Source organism: Crassostrea angulata, unplaced genomic scaffold (genome assembly GCF_025612915.1).
Source record: "Crassostrea angulata isolate pt1a10 unplaced genomic scaffold, ASM2561291v2 HiC_scaffold_40, whole genome shotgun sequence".
Lineage (NCBI taxonomy): Eukaryota > Metazoa > Mollusca > Bivalvia > Ostreida > Ostreidae > Magallana > Magallana angulata.
In genome coordinates, this window is record NW_026441595.1 from 1 (window position 1) to 22,821 (window position 22,821).

A 22,821-nucleotide genomic window follows, 5' to 3' on the forward strand; every position below is an offset into this window, starting at 1 on the left:
TCCTTTAATCAGCTTGTTAATATACATGTAGTTCAGCTTTCAGATCGACTCTTATTGAATGGTACATGAATTGGGCATGTTTATTTCAGAAACCCGAGATTCAGAGCGTGCTATTAAAAGACACAAAAATCGCCCCATCAGTTCAGGTATAAGTCGTAGCTAGACGTTTCTCTCTAACTTGGCAGTTCTCTGCCTGGTTCGCTCTTAGCTTTGCTTGTCATCGCATGATTTAACAGACCTTTACGCAGTCGATTTACACTCATCAACAGCAAGTCACATGTGAAACATCATTCTCTCGGAGCCACAAGCATTTATAACTACATTTTAGCTTATCTATGCATAACTGCTTGCAGTGAGAAAGTTAATAGAATTTTTTCATTGAATGCTGTTTTCAGTATCACTGATTGAACTGTGGACAAGTAGTATCTGCTGTGTGCATTTTGTTTGGAACTGAGACAGAATTTGTAGCAACTAATACACGCCTCTGATTGAAGTGGTTTTAGAACACAGGACACTGTTACAAGTAATCATGCTAAGATGATTGAGGATGTTTTTGATGCAATTTTACTGCTTTTTAGAAACTTGAGAGAAGCAAGTCTGTACCCAGCATCCTGTATAAAACCTTTTCTGTTCGCTTTGCCAAGCAAACAAGCTTTGAGTCGGTAACAGAATTAAATAGATTCTCCTTGTCAGATTCTAGTGTACAGCATGCCAGTAGTTAGTCAGTCGGGCCACTCTAGTCTAGGCTACAGCACGCCAATAGCTAGTCAGTTGGGTCACTCTAGTCTAGGGTACAGCATGTATTGACCATTAGTCCCTCATCCCTAGTCTCTTCTTCTTTTGCCCCATGTCACTCTCATGGCAGCCCCTTCTACATATACATCAGTTGAATTAAATGCCTTATATTTTTACAATATTATTGAAGTACAACTTATTAATATGCATTTTGAATGTTACTCAGGTTGCAGATTTTATATGTATACATTGCATATTCTCTCAATTTAATTGGTACTGTTTATCTACTATCTATCTTAGATTCATGAACTTCAGCTATTATATTTATGATTTTAATGAAGTGGGTCTTTTCATTAGCAAAATACTAATCATATGCCATTAAAATGCCTACTGCAGTAATAATAGCCCCTGAAGAACTAAAAGGTTTATGTTTCAAGTACTGTGGAATCATCATTGTTCATGGGGGACCGATGTTCATGGCTTTCATGGGTAACCCTTGCCCATGAATTTACATCCCCAGGAACATATACTGGTATATGCAAGCATATAATATTTATTTACAAAATAGAACCTCCTACCAACGAAATTATGTCCCCACGAACCAAGAAAATTTTTGCTCTCCGCAAAATTTGACCCCCATAAATAAAAATGATCTCACAGTATATGTCCCCCTTATTATAGCAGTGAAGAACTTTGTGAACATTATCTGCAGATCTGTAGTTCTGTGGGTAGAATTTGTCATATCTCCCACCCAAGTTTTCCCGTAGAGCTAAGATCTGCTGCTCCCCGAGCATGTGCATGTCAGTGCTGTATTATACAATCTGTAGAACCTGCACATGTATCTCATCAATACAAGTAACAGAGGATCTCACTTGCATGTTTTCATCCCCAAAACTGCAGAATCTTCACAGATTACAACACCATTGAAAACACATCACCAAAATCTGCTGAATTTTCACAAATACCTATAGATAGCAACATGTCAGCAACATCAAGCAAAATCAGAGCATTAAGAAATACGCTAATTCAAATTTGTTTGAAATTCATATTTTACCAAATATTGTACTTGCTAAACACAATGTGTTTAGAGTATCATTGCACATTTAAAAACCAAAACTGTTATAGATCAGGCTTCAAAATCTTGGATTTCAGTGTTTATTTGTAAAAAAAAAAATTAGGAAAATTGCAGCCCTTTTTTTTTACTTTCTTGATGTTATTATCGCTTTTAACTAAGTTGGATGTAGTGCCCCCGCAAAACATTAAACCTGGGTTAAAGATATCGCTTCGAATTATTGAACCCCCACTCCCAATACAATATTGAACCCCAGGTTCAATATATTATGGCAGCGGTATATTGACCTCCCCCCTTTGATTTCCATTTGTTATTGAACCCCTTCCTATTTCCAATTCCACCTGGAGAGGGGGTTCAAAATATTATGGCCGTGATTTATTCAGTATTTCTGGGTTCAGAATATCACATGATCTTTTAAACCCAGGTCAATTTTTCGCAGTATCAATTGAAAATATTATATGGCACTTGGGTCTACAGTATTATGCAAATACTGAAATGAAAAAAACAATTTTATTAATGAAGTACTTCAAATCCAACTTTTACAAATTCATAATGTTTTCTTTCTCCGCCGCCTCTGATAGTCTTCTCTAAAAAGGCAGTTGGGGTTAGTGCTCAAGGTACTCATTTTGAATCTTTACATTAATTACTGTCACTGTTTACAAGTACATTCAATTCTATTATGCCTCCTGTCAGTTTGTCAATATATATTTAATACTCAACCATTTTCATATGGTAATCAAAGGATTTATATAGCATAGATGTACTACGCTGAAAAAGTGCAGTGCATTCTGGGTTTTTTTTAAAGAAAATCTAACAAAGCAGATTACCAATAAATAAATAGTGCCTGTTTGGGAGGGTAACTGTTGAAATTGACACCCCTCGAAAACCATTGTCAACCGACGCAATGCAAAGCGTCGGTTGACAATGGTTTTCGAGGGGTGTCGATTTCAACAGTTACCCTCCCAAACAGGCACTATTTATTTTATTATACTGAATGTCTTATTTTTAAAGAAAATTATACTGCTTTTAATTAGAAATGCATTGAATTTTTACGATGAACCGTACGCGCATAATTTAGGCTGATGTAACAATTCGTTTTGTTATACTTTCATGTTAAATACTGAAATCTGATTGGTTAAGACGCAGTTCATAATCCTTTCTATTACCCTCAGCGTTAGCAACGCTTTTAGCAACGGGTAACATTAAAAAATGTTACATGCGCGAAAAATATGCGCGTACGGTTCGCCGTAGAATTCACGTTATTCCTATATAAAAGCGGTAAAATTTTCTTAAAATTAAGACATTCAGTATAACAAAATAAATAGTGCCTGTTTGGGAGGGTAACAGTTGAAATTGACACCCCTCGAAAACCATTGTCAACCTCCGCTTCGCGTCGGTTGACAATGGTTTTCTCGGGGTGTCAATTTTAACTGTTACCCTCCCAAACAGGCACTATTTATATAGTGTTACTCTTTGCCAAGTGTGTTGCTAACACTGAGGGTAATAGAACGGATTACCAACTCCGTCTAAACCTATCAGATTTCAGTATTTAACATGAAAGTATAATAACATGGGATATCAAACTCTTGACTCTCACGTTGGTACTAACTACACTAAAGCAGCCTTTTCGTAACATAATTATTTTTATGTTATGCATTGAATCCCTTCTGAGGCCCCATAATTGTCTTGGATTGGGGATGCTGAGTTCACACAATAAAAAATTGACACTTTATCACAATTTTTGCATTGTTATACAAAAAGATAACTACTAGGAAGTTTTCGAGATGAAAATTTTTACTACAGGTGTTTAAACACTTATGTCCTCTTTAAAGAGTGCATGATATTTATATTTTCCATGCATACAATTTCATTATCAGTGATAAAAGGAAATACATCAGATTTGTGATACCTAACAAATTCAACTATTGAAAATTGGTTCATCAAAATGGATTATCAAAACATAACCCATTCCCTCCCTGTTATCAAATATTGGTCACTCGAGAATATCGTTACAGCATTAAATTGAACTAAACTTATCAGAGTATACCTGCTTCCTTGAGTTAATCTAACTTTATGATAACAAATAACCCAAAATAAAACAACTCCAGAAAGTACAATACACTGCTTTTATTCCAAATATTACAAATAAAGAAAGTCCTGAATAAAAGGCTACACATAAACCATGCATAAACCACATTTGATGTACTGTCCTCCAACACACATGTAGGTATATGGTATATAGTTGTGATTTAGGGATGGATGGGGTATGTTACATTGTACATGTTTTTTTAACTGGCGTGTAGAAATCTGTACATAGATCTGTACATGTTGGTTTTGTTGATGGATATTCCAAATTACTGATTTATTTACTGGTGTTGTGTTGACTGAACTATGTCCTGTATTCTCCTCTGTGTAGCAGTTTGTATGCAATGAAATGGATCCTGTGTGAGTGAATGTTGGTATGAGTATAGAGCAGCCTGGATATCCCCTGTCATCTGTTGACAGATCCCCAGGATCTCCCAGCAGATGTCTCTGTATATAGCAGATATATACAGTCCCCGATCATGGTGGACTAGGACCTGTAGCTCATCTAGAGCTGCTTGTGATAATGTTGTATCAATTTGTCTGTAACACAAGAACTCTAGGAAATGTAACATTACAAACACCGGGACAAATAATGCAGGCTTTCTGTTCTGGAGAGCAGACTGTTGTTCTGGAATTAGTTCACTGATATAACAGATTTTATTGTAATTGTAAAGTGTGATATCCCATGCTACAGCCTGTCTCATCTTTGTAGACCAAGACTGTCCCCCTACAGCCTCAGTATACCTCTCTCTGTCTACATATCCCTCATATATTAGATATGGCTGTGCTAACTTGAACTTTGTCATCTCTATAACAGATAAAGCTTCCCTGTATCTGAGTGTCTTGTAATAATACATGGCAATGAACAACATGTCAGATACACACCCAAACTTGGCTGCTAATTTCAGCATGTGACAGGACAGTTTGTCTGCAATATACATCTGTTTGTTGACACCTGTATTAGTGTGTATGTTCTGTATTAATAGAAAAGAAGTGCTCTGAAGGATTAAGGCTGTAAATCTCTGTATTATTACAACTTGATGATGTGTCATTGGTGACTCCACAAACTGTTCTATCATGTGTATGGCTTTGGTTATTTGATACAGAGACCCAATGGCAGCTGGAACTGGAACAGTTGACTGTATGCTGGAAATTAGAATATCAAAGTCAACTTCAGACCTAATCATACTTTCATCTGTACAAATAGAAAGTCTGGGATTGTACAGGACATGAATGATGTAGGACCTGATAGAGGGACTCTGTAACAGACAGGCCAGACCTTTCTTGTACAATTCATGTAACTGTACGAACAATCTGTTTTGTGCTGAGCCATGGACCTTGGTCAGAAACATGTTGTTTTGTGGGATGAAAAAGTTTGGGCAGATCCCTTTATACACCCATTTAAGGAGAAGTTTGAAGCAGATCCAGAAACCGGCCAGGAGATTTTGTGGACACCAGTGAGGTAGTGTGTTTTGTTGAATCGCCCAGAAAACTGTTGTCTTCATGTGATAGGAACACAACAGTTTATTGGTTTCTTCTGATTGTTGATTTAAAACTTCTTTTAAGAAAAGTTTTAACAAACCATATGTCAAAAACTGACAGTGGCTCATTGAATAAACTAGTTTATATTCTGCCCGTGAAAAAGAAATTCTCCATTCTTCATTTTCATGGGGTCCTAATGGGTGTCCTATTGCTACAAGGTGACATCCGTTTCTGACAATGTCATCAACAACTTCAGGATCAGGCCATGAGTGACATCTGTCTATCCATGAGGAGGCAGACAGAGGCCGAAAGTCAGAAACAAAACAGACTGCAGTGTCATATTCTACTCCTGCTCTAACACCACTACCACAGGGTCCGTGTACAGTAGAATTAGGATGAACTGCTGAACAAGTTAACTGTCTGTATATAGAACTAGATATATAGACTCTGCCATTCATTCTGACACATGATGATCGGATTTCTCTGTATCTTGATGGTGTCAGTAACTGGAGTAAAGTGAATCCTGGTGAACTCTCTGAACTGTCAGAGAGAATCAAGGTTTTATTGGCTGTGTTGTAATACTCAGACTGAGACATGTCCATGATCACTCGGTGGTTGTTGTACCAGTACATATAGTCCAGATCTGATCCCTTCAGATCGAACCCTTCTCTCCTACTTCCACTCATCATCATTATGATCCCATCATCAGGTGTCACTCGTCTCTCCACCATATCCCTGATGTCCTGTGACTCCCTCCTGATGGCTACCTCTTGTGAGGTCCCCACTTTCTTACACAGTCCCACAAACATGGACGCCGACATGTTCTGCAGTCCCTTATATCTGTTGTTATTTGAAAGAATATATTGGAAACATATTTCTGTTTCTCATTTTAACTTTTCACAATATTATTATAATACTAACAAATAATTGATAGAATAGGATAGGTAATCTTATTGCATACATTAAAGAAACAACTAGGATACCAATTAATGCACTTACATTTGTTGGGGGAAAGACTCCATGTTGAATAAATTCAGATATCTATTGAGGAGAAAGTTTATGTTGCTCTTATATTTTATGTGCTGCTATTTTCTTGTACAACTCTGTATTGAAAACGGAAGGATATCATTTAAGGAAATGAAAAATGTTTGGATTATAAAGGATTAATTTTATTAGTAATTGTAGAAAAAAAACCATGAACTGTTATATAAAAATACAAAAATTCCATAAACTAAATTAGAATTAGAAACTATTTGCTGTCAGAGGAAGAGGTGATTATAGGATTCATGGTCCTACAATTTTGTCCATCCTGCTTTGGTTAAAAATTTATTCAATCTTGCAGTAAGGTGAAATGAATTAACTTCAATACTTGTTCAGACTCGACTGGGAATTTATTTGGACTGGATTGTGAAACTATTTCAAATTAAGATATGCCAATTATATTTTTGAAGAAACAAAAGTAATATAATTCAGGGTTTTTTTTGTATTCATTTTCAAAATAAAGCAGTTTGTTTGTTGATATCTTTCAATTATCATTTTACAGTATTTGAAATTAGTACATGTACAAAAACACAGTTTGTGCCTTTGATTACAAATGGCATGAAAAATCCAATCCTAAGACAAGTTGTTTTTGTACTTACTGTACATGTATGAAACAGGAAAAGACAAACCGATAACACTGGGAAAACAGTACTGTATTTTTAACAGAAATGTCTCTTCGTTACAGATTTAAAGATTATTGGAAAATATAAAATGCATCAATTTAACAGATATTGAATTTAATGTATGAAATTTATTGAAAACTAACAGACTAATATATAAAATGCATCAATTTAACAGTTATTGAGTTTGATGTATGAAATTCATTGAAAACTAACAGACTAATTGTTTGAGAACAATAAGCTTATTGTTTGAAAACCATTACAATCTAAATGCTTATGTAAATGTAAAGGCCTACGGTTAACTTCCTCTTCAGAACCACAGCGTCAATTTCATTTACCAATTTTGGTACATTTTGTTAAAATGATGGGTCATATCATCTTTTATGGAAGATAATTTGGAATTTTTGCAAACTTTGCATTTTTGAAAAGTTTTCTAAAAAATTATTTCCCCAGAAATGCTTAAACTTGAAGTATGCTCAGGTAGAGTAGATTCAAGTTTGTTCATAATCATAATCCCCGTGGTAGGGTGGGACCATAGTTGGGGAATGAATTTTTACATAGGAACAAATAGATAAAATGAGTTGTGGCACAGGAAAGCAATATGTTCCCTCAGGCCTCTAAAATGTTGGTATTATTTGACAATTTGAATAATCTTTTGCAGCAGATTTCCATAGAATCCCTCAGAGAGTACCTTTGATTTTGACAGACATTTTCCCCAATTGTTATTTTCAGATTGATCTCTTTTTATATGTAGACATTGAGCTGATTAATGTCTGATAATGAAGACTCAACAATCACCAATGAGTCATGTCATGTTTAGGGTTACAATGTACCCTATCTCTGTTGACTGGTAGCCTACAGTATGAGCTCTAGGTGATGTTTGATTTGTGGTGAATAGGGTACAGGCACGTAGCATCAGGGGAGGCCTGCCCCCCCCCCCCTACTTTTTCTCGCAGCAACTAATCTTAAAAAATTTACATATAAAAAAGTGAATTATCATGGAGATGGCCCCCCACTATTTTGGGAGGATGTAAAAAATTAATATGAAATAAGGAAATTAGGTTTAAAATTGAAGTAATATACTACGCCAATAGTACAATTTGCCCTATCTCTGTTGACTGGTAGCCTACAGGACGAGCTCTTAGTGATGTTTGTTTTGTGGTGTTTCAGAACCGTGCCAGTGATCCGCCAAAGTATAAACAGGACAAGCAGCGACAACCGGCCTCCAAACGTGTACAGGAAGCCGCGGAAGGACTCCTCACCTGTATCATACAGCACGTGGTAATCATTATATTTGTGTGTCATTGTCTTGCATCATACAACTCATGGTAAATACCTGTATCACACCTTTATCATCATAAAGTGTGTCATACCTGTGTCATTGCCCTGTATCATACAACACGTAGTAAATACCTGTATCATAGAGATATTTCACCTGTATTGTACAGCATGTAATAAATGCCTGTATCAAGCATATATCTCACCTTTATCATACAGCACATAGTAAATACCTGTATCATGCATGTATCTCACCTGTATCATACAGCACGTTATATATACCTGTATCATGCATGTATCTCACCTGTATCATACAGCACGTAGTAAATACCTGTATCATGCATGTATCTCACCTGTATCATACAGCAGGTGTTAAATACATGTAGAATGCTTGTATCTCACCTGTATCATACAGCACGTAGTAAATACTTGTATCATGTATGTGTCTCACCTGTATCATACAGCAGGTGTTAAATACCTGTATCATGCATGTGTCTCACCTGTATCATACAGCACGTAGTAAATACCTGTATCATGCATGTATCTCACCTGTATCATACAGCACATAGTAAATACCTGTATCATGCATGTATCATACAGCACGTAGTAAATACCTGTATCATGCATGTGTCTCACCTGTATCATACAGCACGTAGTAAATACCTGTATCGTGCATGTGTCTCACCTGTATCATACAGCACGTAGTAAATACCTGTATCATGCATGTATCTCACCTGTATCATACAGCACGTTATAGATACCTGTATCATGCATGTGTCTCATCTGTATCATACAGCACGTGGAAAGTACCTGTATCATGCATGTATCTCACCTGTATCATACAGCACGTTATAGATACCTGTATCATGCATGTATCTCACCTGTATCATACAGCACGTAGTAAATACCTGTATCATGCATGTATCTCACCTGTATCATACAGCAGGTGTTAAATACATGTAGAATGCTTGTATCTCACCTGTATCATACAGCACGTAGTAAATACTTGTATCATGTATGTGTCTCACCTGTATCATACAGCAGGTGTTGAATACCTGTATCATGCATGTGTCTCACCTGTATCATACAGCACGTAGTAAATACCCGTATCATGCATGTACCTCACCTGTATCATACAGGACATAGTAAATACCTGTATCATGCATGTATCTCACCTGTATCATACAACACGTAGTAAATACCTGTATCATGCATGTATCTCACCTGTATCATACAGCAGGTGTTAAATACCTGTATCATGTATGTGTCTCACCTGTATCATACAGCACGTAGTAAATACCTGTATCATGCATGTGTCTCACCCGTATCATACAGCATGTGGTAAATACATGTAGAATGCATGTATCTCACCTGTATCATACAGCACGTGGTAAATACCTGTATCATGCATGTATTTCACCTGTATCATACAGCATGTAGTAAATACTTGTATCATGTATGTGTCTCACCTGTATCATACAGCAGGTGTTAAATACCTGTATCATGCATGTGTCTCACCTGTATCATACAGCACGTAGTAAATACCTGTAAAATGCATGTATCTTACTTGTAACATACAGGACATAGTAAATACCTGTATCATGCATGTATCTCACCTGTATCATACAACACGTAGTAAATACCTGTATCATGCATGTATCTCACCTGTATCATACAGCATGTGGTAAATACATGTATAATGCATGTATCTCACCTGTATCATACAGCATGTAGTAAATACCTGTAAAATGCATGTATCTCACCTGTATCATACAGAACGTAGTCAATACTTGTATCATGCATGTATCTCACCTCTATCATACAGCATGTAGTAAATACATGTATAATGCATGTATCTCACCTGTATCACAGAGAGCGTAGTAAATACCTGTATCATGTATGTGTCATTGCTTTGTATCACACAGCAGGTGTTAAATACCTGTATCATGCATGTATCTCACCTGTATCATACAGCTTGTGGTAGATACATGTATAATGCATGTTTCTCACCTGTATCATACAGCACATAGTTACTACCTGTATCATGTATGTGTCATTGCCCTGTATCATACAGCTTGTGGTAGATACATGTATCATGCATGTATCTCACCTGTATCATACAGCTTGTGGTAGATTCATGTATAATGCATATGTCTCACCTGTATCATACAGCACATAGTTACTACTTGTATCATGCATGTGTCATTGCACTGTATCATACAGCAGGTGTTAAATACCTGTATCATGCATGTATCTCACCTGTATCATACAGCTTGTGGTAGATACATGTATAATGCATGTGTCTCACCTGTATCATACAGCACGTAGTAACTACCTGTATCATGTATGTGTCATTACCCTGTATCATACAGCTTGTGGTAGATACATGTATCATGCATGTGTCTCACCTGTATCATACAGCTTGTGGTAGATACATGTATCATGCATGTATCTCACCTGTATCAAACAGCAGGTGTTAAATACCTGTATCATGCATGTGTCTCACCTGTATCATACAGCTTGTGGTAGATACATGTATAATGCATGTGTCTCACCTGTATCATACAGCACGCAGTAACTACCTGTATCATGTATGTGTCATTGCCCTGTATCATACAGCTTGTGGTAGATACATGTATCATGCATGTATCTCACCTGTATCATACAGCTTGTGGTAGATACATGTATAATGCATGTGTCTCACCTGTATCATACAGCACGTAGTAAATACCTGTATCATGTATGTGTCTCACCTGTATCATACAGTATGTGTAAATACATGTATAATGCATGTATCTCACCTGTGTTATACAGCACGTAGTAAATACCTGTATCATGCATGTATCTCACCTGTATCATACAGCACGTAGTAAATACCTGTATCATGCATGTATCTCATCTGTATCATACAGCACGTAGTAAATACCTGTATCATGCATGTGTCTCACCTGTATCATACAGCTGATGGTAAATACATGTACCTGTAATATTTTCTTATATTGCCTTGTATCATATATTTGTACAACTGGCCTGAATTAATCCTCAGTCACACCAAGAATATCTAGTGATTTTGTTGCCCTGGATCACTTGATTTCATTTCTCTGTATCAGACTGCATCATCTTGTACAAAAATTTCAAAGTTAGTGAATCCCACTACATACCTTCACTGAAATTATTTATAACAAACAATAATATACTCATGAGGATAAAACTTCCCACATCTTACTGTTGAACATGTAATATCATTTCATTATACAATATTTTGTCAGTATTTGTCATGTTTCCACAAGACTAAAATAATAATAGACATTAAACTGGCTATTGTCTAATATTTTAAGATACAAGCATTAATGGCTTACCTGTAATTTGACTTAGGGTGCTTTCCCCCCGCCCTGTGGCCCCGAGTCCCTGTTTTCTCTGCTGGACGAAAAATCCCTGTTGAAGTACACCAAGGGGAACAGCTGTTTGCCGGAACATGGCTCCCCCTTCAGATACTATGTCCTGAAAAACGCCATCGTCGTGGGATTGTTGGAACAGCCTCTTGGAAATAAAGAAGGTATATTTGCTGGAACAGCCTCTGGGAAATATAGAAGGTACATGTAACTATGTTGAAACAGCCTCTGGGAAATATTGAAGGTATATATTTTGGAACAGCCTCTGGGAAATATAGAAGGTAAATATGTTGGTACAGCCTCTCGGAAATATTGAAGGCATATATGTTGGAACAGCCTCAGGGAAATATAGAAGGTAAATATTTCTGTCAATGTAAGATGGTGTCATGTGAATAGGTAGAACAAGCTATGAGTATGCATGTAAATGTGAAGGTAAGGAACAGAATGTGCTATAAACAGAGAAGGTGGTTCCCCTAAGAGGATCAATCAGACACACAGCTGTATCCTGATGGTGTCGGTTTGGTACGTCCCCTGTCTCTGGTGGTTTGTCTTGTATATAAAAGTAAATCTACTTCTCTACATGTAGCAGATATTTGAAGCTTGTGTATTTCAGGGATGATGGAACCTCATGATCAATTGACTTTTGTTGTAGACCTGTTGCCCACGGTGACGGCTCTGATTAGGGGACCGTTTGGTCGACATGCTTGGGTGATGCAGCTAAGACACTCCCCACGGATCAAACGGGTGAGTTTTTCCAAATTCTGTTGTCATAGATTTCTTATAAAGTACTGGGATGACTTAGGTAATTATAACACATGTAATTGTGGCTAGTATTTAATTTATGATTGCTTATTTTCAAGGGTTCGTCCAAATCCCACCTAAGTGATCCTGGCCGACCTATACCGGTGGAGAACGTGGGAACTCATCACAGCGTCAAGCCCAGAAACTTCCCTGAGTCTGTGGATAAAGTGACCGCCACCAAGGCGTAAATATATACAGACAACATAATGCGATTGATCACCTACCAGTTATTTGCACTGAAACTAATTCTAAGGGTGTTGTAATACTAAGGGTGTTGTACAATTAACTACCTAATTCAAGTCATTTCCTGTTTTAGGGAGAAAAGTATTCCGACTCTGGAATCGTTGGTAACGGATGAGAAGCGCCCAGAGCTTTCATTGAGAAGCAAGGTCAATTTGAATCTCAGATTGGTCAGAGAAAGCAGCAGGAGGTGAAGAGTATGCCCTTCCCCAACCAAGACACTGAGTGTAAACCTCCAAAGTAAGTAGCATAAAGTAAACCTCAAAAGTAAGTAGAATAAAGTTAACCTCCAAAGTAAGTAGAATAAAGTAAACCTCCAAAGTAGGTAGAATAAAGTAAACCTCCAAAGTAAGTAGAATAAAGTTAACCTCCAAAGTAAGTAGCATAAAGTAAACCTACAAAGTAAGTAGCATAAAGTAAACCTCCAAAGTAAGTAGCATAAAGTAAACCTCCAAATTAAGTAGAATAAAGTAAACCTCCAAAGTAATTAGCATAAAGTAAACCTCCAAGGTAAGTAGAATAAAGTGAACCTACAATGTAAGTAGCATAAAGTAAACCTCCAAAGTAGGTAGCATAAAGTAAACCTACAAAGTAAGTAGCATAAAGTAAACTTCCAAAGTAAGTAGCATAAAGTAAACCTCCAAAGTAAGTAGAATAAAGTAAACCTCCAAAGTAAGTAGCATAAAGCAAACCTCCAAAGTAAGTAGAATAAAGTAAACCTCCAAAGTAAGTAGCATAAAGCAAACCTCCAAAGTAAGTAGAATAAAGTTAACCTCCGAAGTAGGTAGAATAAAGTAAATCTCCAAAGTAAGTAGAATAAAGTAAACCTCCAAAGTAGGTAGAATAAAGTAAACCTCCAAAGTAAGTAGCATAAAGTAAACCTCCAAAGTAGGTAGAATAAAGTAAACCTCCAAAGTAAGTAGAATAAAGTTAACCTCCAAAGTAAGTAGCATAAAGTAAACTTCCAAAGTAAGTAGCATAAAGTAAACCTCCAAAGTAAGTAGCATAAAGTAAACCTCCAAAGTAAGTAGAATAAAGTGAACCTCCAATGTAAGTAGCATAAAGTAAATCTCCAAAGTAGGTAGAATAAAGTAAACCTCCAAAGTAAGTAGAATAAAGTAAACCTCCAAAGTAAGTAGCATAAAGCAAACCTCCAAAGTAAGTAGAATAAAGTGAACCGCCAATGTTAGTAGCATAAAGTAAACCTCCAAAGTAGGTAGAATAAATTTAACCTCCAAAGTAAGTAGCATAAAGTAAACCTCCAAAGTAGGTAGAATAAAGTAAACCTCCAAAGTAATTAGCATAAAGTAAACCTCCAAAGTTAGTAGAATAAAGTAAACCTCCAAAGTAAGTAGAATAAAGTTAACCTCCAATGTAAGTAGCATAAAGTAAACCTCCAAAGTAAGTAGAATAAAGTAAACCTCCAAAGTAGGTAGAATAAAGTAAACCTCCAAAGTAAGTAGCATAAAGCAAACCTCCAAAGTAAGTGGTTCAATGAAAACTTCCAAAGTAAGTCCGAAAGTGTAAACCTCCAAAGTAAGGAGTAAAGTGTAAACCCACAATTTAAGTTCACTTTGTAAAGTAAAATAAGTACAGGTGAATCTCGATAACTTGAACTTCAGGGGACCATGATTAAACTTCGAGAGATCAAGAGTTCGAGAGATCGAAATTTTTAAAAAATCCTTAAATATTTGTTCCGGTCATTTTGGTTCTAAAATTATAGTAGCTTAAAGTTTATATTTATAACATGGAAGGATAGAGTAACATAATTTCATTTGTATTTCATGCTACATTCATTTAAACAATACAGAACTTTGTTGTGTGGTTATTAGGGGTTTTTTCACATTAAAAAACTTTTAAGAATGTTATGTAAAGTAAAGAGTGGTTTAAAAACCGTAATTTTCGCAAGTTGTGGAAACTATTAGATCAGTTTCAAATTACCTATCTACCATTTGAAGGAAGCAAGGGGTAGTGTCACTTATGTAATCAACTAATTATCACTACCATGGTAGCCCTCAGGCATTCACTAAACCGTTTAGTTAAGGTCCACGCAGAGCTATAATTATACGCTTGATCGGTCGCACGTGCACACATCAACAACTTCGAGTTTACAAGAGTGAAAAACAATGAAATATATATAACGGGATCCAGGTTTTACTTTGAGAGATCAAGAACTTCAAGAGATCGGAGTTCGAGAGATCAAGAGTTAATTTGCTTAGTAATATAGGAAAAAAAATCGAGACCGTGATTTCACTTCGAACGATCAAGAGCTTCGAGAGATCGAAGTTCAAGCCATCGAGTGCCAACTGTAATGAGGTATAAACTGCTAAAGCTAGTGGTTAAGTGTAAATACCTAAGTTAATACTGAGTGTAAATCTTCAATAAAAGTGATTAGCAGTATTAAAGTTAACTGAATGTAAACATCAAATGCAATTTATTTTTTTGTATGCCAAACAAAAAACATAAAGAAGGTTTATAAATATCTATTCAATTTGAGAGTTAAATAATATTACTTTATGTTAGTTTTTGAGCATAAACACCCTTTGTAAGTATTTAACAGTACATTTACAGTATGTCAATGACAAAATATCTATTGATTATATATATTGATTAATTACAGAATAACAGAGGAATTTCAGGCTGCCCGTTTGTTCCTGTCTCATTATGGGTTTCTGTCACTAGAGGCTCTCAAGGTAAGTTCACAGGTCATCACCACAGCAACAGATCTATATATTGAGCAGTTATATCAAATTTTGAAAGAGTTACGATTTTATAGGATTTTTTCAATTTTGTTTTACAAAGGAGCAGAGCAACACCAGTCGTCCACCCTCCCTGGTTACCTTGGATACCACTAATCCAGGTCTGACCAATGACCTGGAGATGCTGGATACAATTACAGCCCGTGACAACGACACAGTTCATGTGTTCTATGTCAAGTCTGGCCAGCGATTGGCTCAGGACATTCTACGCAATGTGGTAAGCTGTTAACTGTGTAAACATTCACATAGGAAGTAGATACTACACCAAGGGGCTACAGACCAAAGAATCAATAGTTCATTGGTTGTTGTTTATTTCCTATACAAGTAAAGGGTATCAAGAATAAATCAGAAAGTAGAAAAGTTGAACAGTACTATTCAGAGTTGGGGTCAATTACTTTAAAAAGTAATTAATTACTTTCAAATACATTGACAATTTTATCAATTACTTGCAATTACAATTACATTGATTTTTTAAAATGTAATTAATTACTCTCAATTACTTTGATAAATGTAATTAATTATATTTCAAATACTTTAGTTTTATTTTTTTAAATGTTGAGAACATATACATATATTAACAGCATTAAGATATACAGCTTTATCTACGGTTATGTTTTTAAAGGTTGTACTGTTCAGTTCAGATCAGATTTCTGGAAAATTTCTAGAAAAATTTTCTTTAACATTAAATTCATTAAGTACCATTGAGTTCATTTTTGGTCCTGAATAATATTTTCTCTTTAGTGAATTAATTTTTATTCACATATTAAAACTATGTTTATTCAGAAAGTACAACTTTCGGCAGTACAGCATATCAGTATATAAATATTAAATGCTATAATTCACAAGAAAAAGAAAATTGACTCCCTTAAGTCTAAAATCAATGGGGGTTCTTGGGTATTAGTGGAGTTCACACCTCCACAAAATTAGATCTTTACCTATTGCCCTGTGCAGTGTGTTATGCTGTATAAACATATGAAACATTATGGGACATTTAATTATTGTATAAACAAAGGTCCATGCCACCATGTATAACATCTATGTGTGTTTATGTGTGGTTATTTAAAACACTGTGTATCACATGAAGCCTGTATTCTTTCTTGGTAATTTGTTGACAGGGGTCTCAGCGTGGCATACAGGGCCAGTTCCTGGAGTTCCTCCACTCCCTGGGCTGGCCGGTGGACGTACAGAAACATGCCGGCTGGACCGGTCACATCAGCACCAGCTGGAAAATCTCACAGCCTGAGGATATCCAAGGTACTGATCAGGATTACAATGTACAGAAGAGAGGTTAATAAACTGACTCAAGAGAGGGGTCAATAAAAGGACTCAATAAACCAACTCAAGAGAGGGGTCAATGAACCTACTCAAGAGAGGGGTCAATAAACTGACTCAAGAGAGGGGTCAATAAACAGACTCAAGAGAAGGGTCAATAAACAGACTCAAGAGAAGGGCCAATAAACTGGCTCAATAAACCGACTCAAGAGAAGGGTCAACATAACAGTCACTGCAAAATTTATCACTGTATTGTAACATAAGATATATTGTGTGCCAAGTGATGTTCAGATAATTTAATTTTGGTCAGAGTTACACCCCTTTGTAAGAAAGTTAAGGCTTTTCTTATAAATTTAAACATAAGGTATATCTTAGACAAAAATTGTTCACAGTAAAATGATGAATAATAAAGAGGCTCAAACAAAAGTATATTCAATAGAAGAGCAATATTCAGTGACTGGTATGAGGTGTTTAGAAATTTATGCATAGTGTGTTCTAAAATTTGCAAATAAAGGGTAAAAATTCGGCTAGATTTATTGAAACCAATTTCTGACCTTTTAGTGCATACAAGTAAAGAAAAAATTCAAAATTGAAAGAAGCATAAAACTGAAAGGTAAAAACAATGATGCATTTTATAGCTAGTGTAGATTATATATAATCTCTGACTTTTTATTTATGTAGAGAACGCCCCGCGTGTGGGGACGGGAGGCAGTATCTATGACGGTCAGCAACAGGTGCTGTACTGGGCGGATGTGTCCTCAGAGGTCGCCTTTATTGTCCCCTCCCTGGACAACTTCCACAGGCTGCAGAACGACGGGGGTACGCCTCTCTACTGACTCAAATTCAAACCCACAAGTGATGCAATGGGTGCTATCACGGTGCTCTAACATCACTTTGTCCACAGTGAAAGAATTTGCAATAAGATTTTTAAACAATAGTGAAGATTTTTTATAACATATGGTTAAAGACTCATAGATTTATGAATAAGGAATACAGTGAAGCGTTATAATATGCATAAACTCATAAAGATGTAAAGTCTTGTGCAAATAGAATCTGTAGACACTTTTTCCAGTTGCAGCATATTTCTGTAGACAAGAAATACAGTAAGTGTTGATTTGTTCCAGACAAGTCTCCACAACTCTCTGTCAGCACCCCCAGTGAGGGACCAGGGGGGACCAAGCCTACCACGCTCTCCCTGGAGAGACCCCTCACTGAGCCTCGCAATAAAACCATGGAGAGTCCGAGTTCTCCCCACGACGCCCCCGCCTTCCGTACTCGACGATTCGGTCGACCGTCCACTGTGACCATTGGACCAGACACAAAAATTTTTGTTGTGTGGCTGGAAAACTTTGAGGACCATGAAAATTTTCCCACAGGTATTTCTTTACATAAGTCAACAAAGACTTTGTTACTAGTAACATTATCAAAGAGAATGTTGATGTTACCAATGAGAGCAACTCAATATATATATCTGTTGCACTGATTCATGTGTTATTGGGTATTTATATTACTTAAATATTTATATTAATTTGGTTATTTACTGTTTTACAGGTGACCTACTTCCGATGACCAGCACGGGTCTGGAGCAGTACACTGCGACCAGCAGCTCGTCCATGAGACAAGACAAGGACATCTTCCTGATCTACATCCACGCCCTACAGAACGGACTGTTCCGGATCCACATGGAGGGAAACACTGGGAAGTAAGTCAAACTCTCAGTGACAGCTCAGAACTCATCACTCGTAGAAATCGTAGAATTAATGTATAGCATGGAGAGTCGCTAATTGAATAATTTTACAATCATTCCACAAGTTATTGCAGGATTTGCAAAAGACTACAATATGATAATGGAGACAAGAGAAGTGGAAGATATTTCGTAGAAATAATGCTTTTTGTTTAATTCAATTTTTTGTTGTTGCTAATACAGGATCTCCATGGCGATTCCTCTTGTTGATGGAATGGTGGTCAGCAGACGTACGCTAGGCTCCATGGTCCGGCAGACGGCGATAAATATCGGACGTCGGAAAAGACTAGAGAGCGACTCGTAAGTACTGATCAAGATGATGTATTACAATACAATGGATTCAAACAAAAGTTTTAACTACATACAAGGTTCACACCTAAGTTTTAAGATGTCTTAAGGACGGAAACAGAAAAATCAAGAATTGACCTATTTCTGCATCAATTCATTGTCAGGAAATGTTTCCTAATATTAGGGATTGTTATTCTCTTTGTAAGGTATCAACCTCCTCATGTTAGGAGAAAAATAAAAATTCAGGAAATTGTGGACAAGTATCATCTGAAGATGACGGAATCCGAGTTCTACACAGCTTTATTCCAAGATGTTCACAAGTGATTGCTCCTAGGAACAAATCGTGCGCTGAGGCCAAGGACGAATCAAATCTGATGATGTGGTTTTCTACTGAGATAGAGCAAAGTTTCATGTTTATTCTCTCTGAAGATTTATGAAAACCATCAGATAGGAACTTGGACAAGATAATCATGAAATGAATATTTTAAGAAAATTTGATGTCTTCAAGACGTACTATAGATTTCGAAATAAATATGAGGAGTTAATATTCAGGTAAAATTGTGAGAGGAACATCAAGACATACCTGAAAGGGTTAATAAACAGCTGTTTTACACTCCTCTTATGCCTTGTAACAATGAGAGCTGTATTGTAAGAAAACACTGATTTTGGCCAATTGCAACATTTCTCTGTTAGTGGCCAGCTTCTGTTTAGTGGTGCTAATGTTGATGAAGGTGATATGTGAACAAACGTTATTGCATTATATATTTGGGGTATATGAAGTTGGATCATATTTTGTTTATTTTTATACAGCTAGGGTTTCTCCCCTTTGTTTATTTGAACTTCTATCGTGCTGTTAACCAAGTGAGCCAGATTTTCAAGCAGCAGCTGCTGATAGGTATTATTGTTTCAGACCTGTGTTGGTTTCTGTATAAAATGAATGAAATCACTACTTGCTAGCGGACATTTATTCATTTCTTAACCGCCCATTAACTGATAAGATATTTAATGCAAGTATAATACATGGTTAACAGTACCCATTTTGGTTTTTGTGACTTTATGAACTTAGTTATACAATCAGTGATGTACACATACTTCATATAGTAAATGCTAATCATTTTTCTTGTGCGTCATTTTAATCATTCAACCACATGGTTGCTAACATAGAGTTTGTTAGATATTTGAATAAGTGACGTATGGTGAGATCCTACAGGCTTTTTCATTGGACGCTGTATATGACATGATCCTACAGGCTTTTTCATTGGACGCTGTATATGACAAGATCCTACAGGCTTTTTCATTGGACGCTGTATATGACAAGATCCTACGGGCTTTTTCATTGGACGCTGTATATGACAAGATCCTACAGGCTTTTTCATTGGACGCTGTATATGACAAGATCCTACAGGCTTTTTCATTGGACGCTGTATATGACAAGATCCTACAGGCTTTTTCATTGCACACTGTATATGACAAGATCCTACAGGCTTTTTCAATGGACGCTGTATTGTACTGAATTCTAGTCACCCTCACTGAAGAGAAGAAACAATCTGTGATTCTTAAAAGATCATCCTCTATGGTGGAATTAAAAGCACTGCGGATCTGATCAAAGTAAAAAAAAAATTCCTGTGTAGTAGGACCAGATATCAGGACATCATGTGTAGTAGGATCAGATATCAGGATATCATGTGTAGTAGGATCAGATATTATGTGTCTAGGATCAGATATCAGGATTTGACCTCTCATTTGTGTGCAATATTAATTATCTTTGTTCTGTGTTGTTAAATAAATGCTATTAATTATGTATACTTTACACATTGTCATCGTTTGTTGACTGTAAAAGTTCAATAGAGAATCTTAAAATGGAGGCAGAACTCGATACAGTGAATGAGGTACATGAATTATAGGTAACAATATTTGTGGTAATTTTGCAGAATCAAAAAATATATATTATTAAAGAGTTCTGTTTTAACAGTTATTTTACCCTATACTGGTGATGGTTTACTGAAACTTGATCAATAAAACGATAAAAAGAAAACAGACGGTTGCAGTAAAGATAATGCGGATAATTTGAGTTCACTCTTTTGACAGTAGTCATGTTAACCATTCTTTGATCAAATCATAACTTGGTTGTACATGTGTATCTATTCTTTATATATAATAATCCATAAGAAAACAAATGCAAGTAAATTGTATCCAACAAATTTGGTGTACCTTGCATCATCTGGATAGGTCAAAGTAGCACCCCACGGTACATGTGTTTTATTTACTAAGTTCAAAGTAAATGGTTTTAATGAAATAAAACACCATCAACTAGATAGGTACAATTAGCATCAATTTTTTTTTAATTCATCCTGAATCTTCATGACCCTTGATTAATGAACAACAAATTTTAAGCTCTAACATTTAGAATTACATGTATAACCAAAATTAATAATTATTCCAGTTCTCCAATAAAAATATTAAAAAAAACAACAGGCCAATTGGCCTTAACGGTCACCTGTGTAGCATATAACCCATAGACAAACTTGTCGAGGAGTCTCATATATGCATATAATTAATTAGGTTTCATTCTAGAGTAGAAAAATTATAAATTTGTAATGACTTCCACCTCCCTGCCTGAAATCTTTGAAAAAGAACTGTGAAACCTATAATTTTTAATTTTAACGAACAAGAGGCCCATGGGCCACATCGCTGACCTGAGCAAAAATTGCTAACTATTTTGACTTAAAACACTTGAAATAATAAAAATAGAGAAATTTAATATTTAGCATAGTTAAGTACAGTTGTACCATAAGTTCATTTTAAGTACCATAGCATTTTCTTACGTAAGATTAAATATATTATAGAGGGGTGGGGATAAAAAAAATTGTGTCATTTAAATTAAAATGTATCACTGGTATGTTAGTTCCAACAGTTTTTCCACACATTTGAAGAGTAATGGTTCTTTAAGGTCAGACGACACGTTCCTCAATTTTAGATAACTTTTTCCAGGAATTTGTAAATGGTTTACTACTACTTTGACAAGCCTTCTTGCAAAAAATTAGGGTACTTTACCAGGCATTTCTGCAAAATTCTAGAGTATGCAATTTCCTATATAATCTTCTTGAAAATACACTTGAATTGCTGGGCTGCGTTTTACAAAAGAACTTACGACTTACGAACAAATTAATAAATGTTTATTAATCACAAACTAATCAATATTTTATTGAAATAGCTGTAAAATATTGTTATGTAAATCAACATAGTTGTAAATAAATGGTCTGATATAAATTTTGTTCATTAAAGACCGTTTCTTGAGACTGAAAATATTTACGACTTTGTCGTAAGTTCTTTTGTAAAACGCAGCCCTGATATAAAAATAAGTACATCTACATCACAGCGAAATTCACAATATTAGAACTTTATCTCCGCCGGGGCGGGGCTTTGAACTCACGACCTCTAGAAGCTATACGCTTCTGGCAGTGAGTGGCCACGGTTCTAACTACTCGACCATCTAGACATATAACCGAATCCAAGTAAATTTTGATTATTTTTTAAAGTAATTATAAAATTTATATTTTTTATTGGAACTCTTTATTACGAGGAGATACAAAAAAGATTCTCGAGGAACGTGTCGTCTGACCTTAAAGATAAAAGGACAAGAGCGTAGAAGGCCTGACAAATCCCCCGGTACCCAGGATTTTGAAATGGCATATGAACATATAAAAAATCTTTACATTTGAAACTGTGCATGAGTACATGTACATGTATAATATAGAGCTGCATTCTCTGATAAATAAATAATATACAATAATACATGTACTTGGTACTTATCTCCTTTGTTTTATTTGATGCTATCTAAGCATTACAACATGATTTCATATCTGTGCTAGCGCTAATTTTATCCGACATTTTATGTACAGAACATGAACATTAAGGTAATTGTTGTCATTATATAAATGGCATTAGATATTTTTCTCATAATCAATAAAAAAGCAAAACACGATTTATTTAAAGGCAAATGAATTAAAAA

The 22,821-nt window shown here is 35.8% G+C and overlaps 2 protein-coding genes across 2 annotated transcripts; one reads left to right on the plus strand and one right to left on the minus strand.

Moving 5' to 3' along the window:
- Positions 1-26: 26 nt before the first annotated feature.
- Positions 27-20,619, plus strand: LOC128168676 (ral GTPase-activating protein subunit beta-like). Its single transcript, XM_052834826.1, is given in 15 exon segments — positions 27-146; positions 8,206-8,316; positions 11,689-11,869; positions 12,358-12,449; positions 12,566-12,690; positions 12,823-12,875; positions 12,878-12,986; positions 15,367-15,439; positions 15,549-15,722; positions 16,621-16,759; positions 17,459-17,596; positions 17,902-18,153; positions 18,329-18,479; positions 18,705-18,821; positions 19,016-20,619. Coding segments are annotated over 15 exon segments (1,914 nt in total). The 5' UTR covers positions 27-65; the 3' UTR covers positions 19,134-20,619.
- Positions 3,349-6,277, minus strand: LOC128168675 (uncharacterized). Its single transcript, XM_052834824.1, has one exon. It carries the CDS (start codon positions 6,193-6,195, stop codon positions 4,174-4,176), a length of 2,022 nt encoding a protein of 673 aa, XP_052690784.1. The 5' UTR covers positions 6,196-6,277; the 3' UTR covers positions 3,349-4,173.
- Positions 20,620-22,821: the final 2,202 nt, after the last annotated feature.

Coding starts and splice junctions, on each gene's coding strand:
- LOC128168675 (XM_052834824.1), bottom strand. CDS start 6,195: ATGTCGGCGTCCATGTTTGTGGGACTGTGTAAGAAAGTGGGGACCTCA.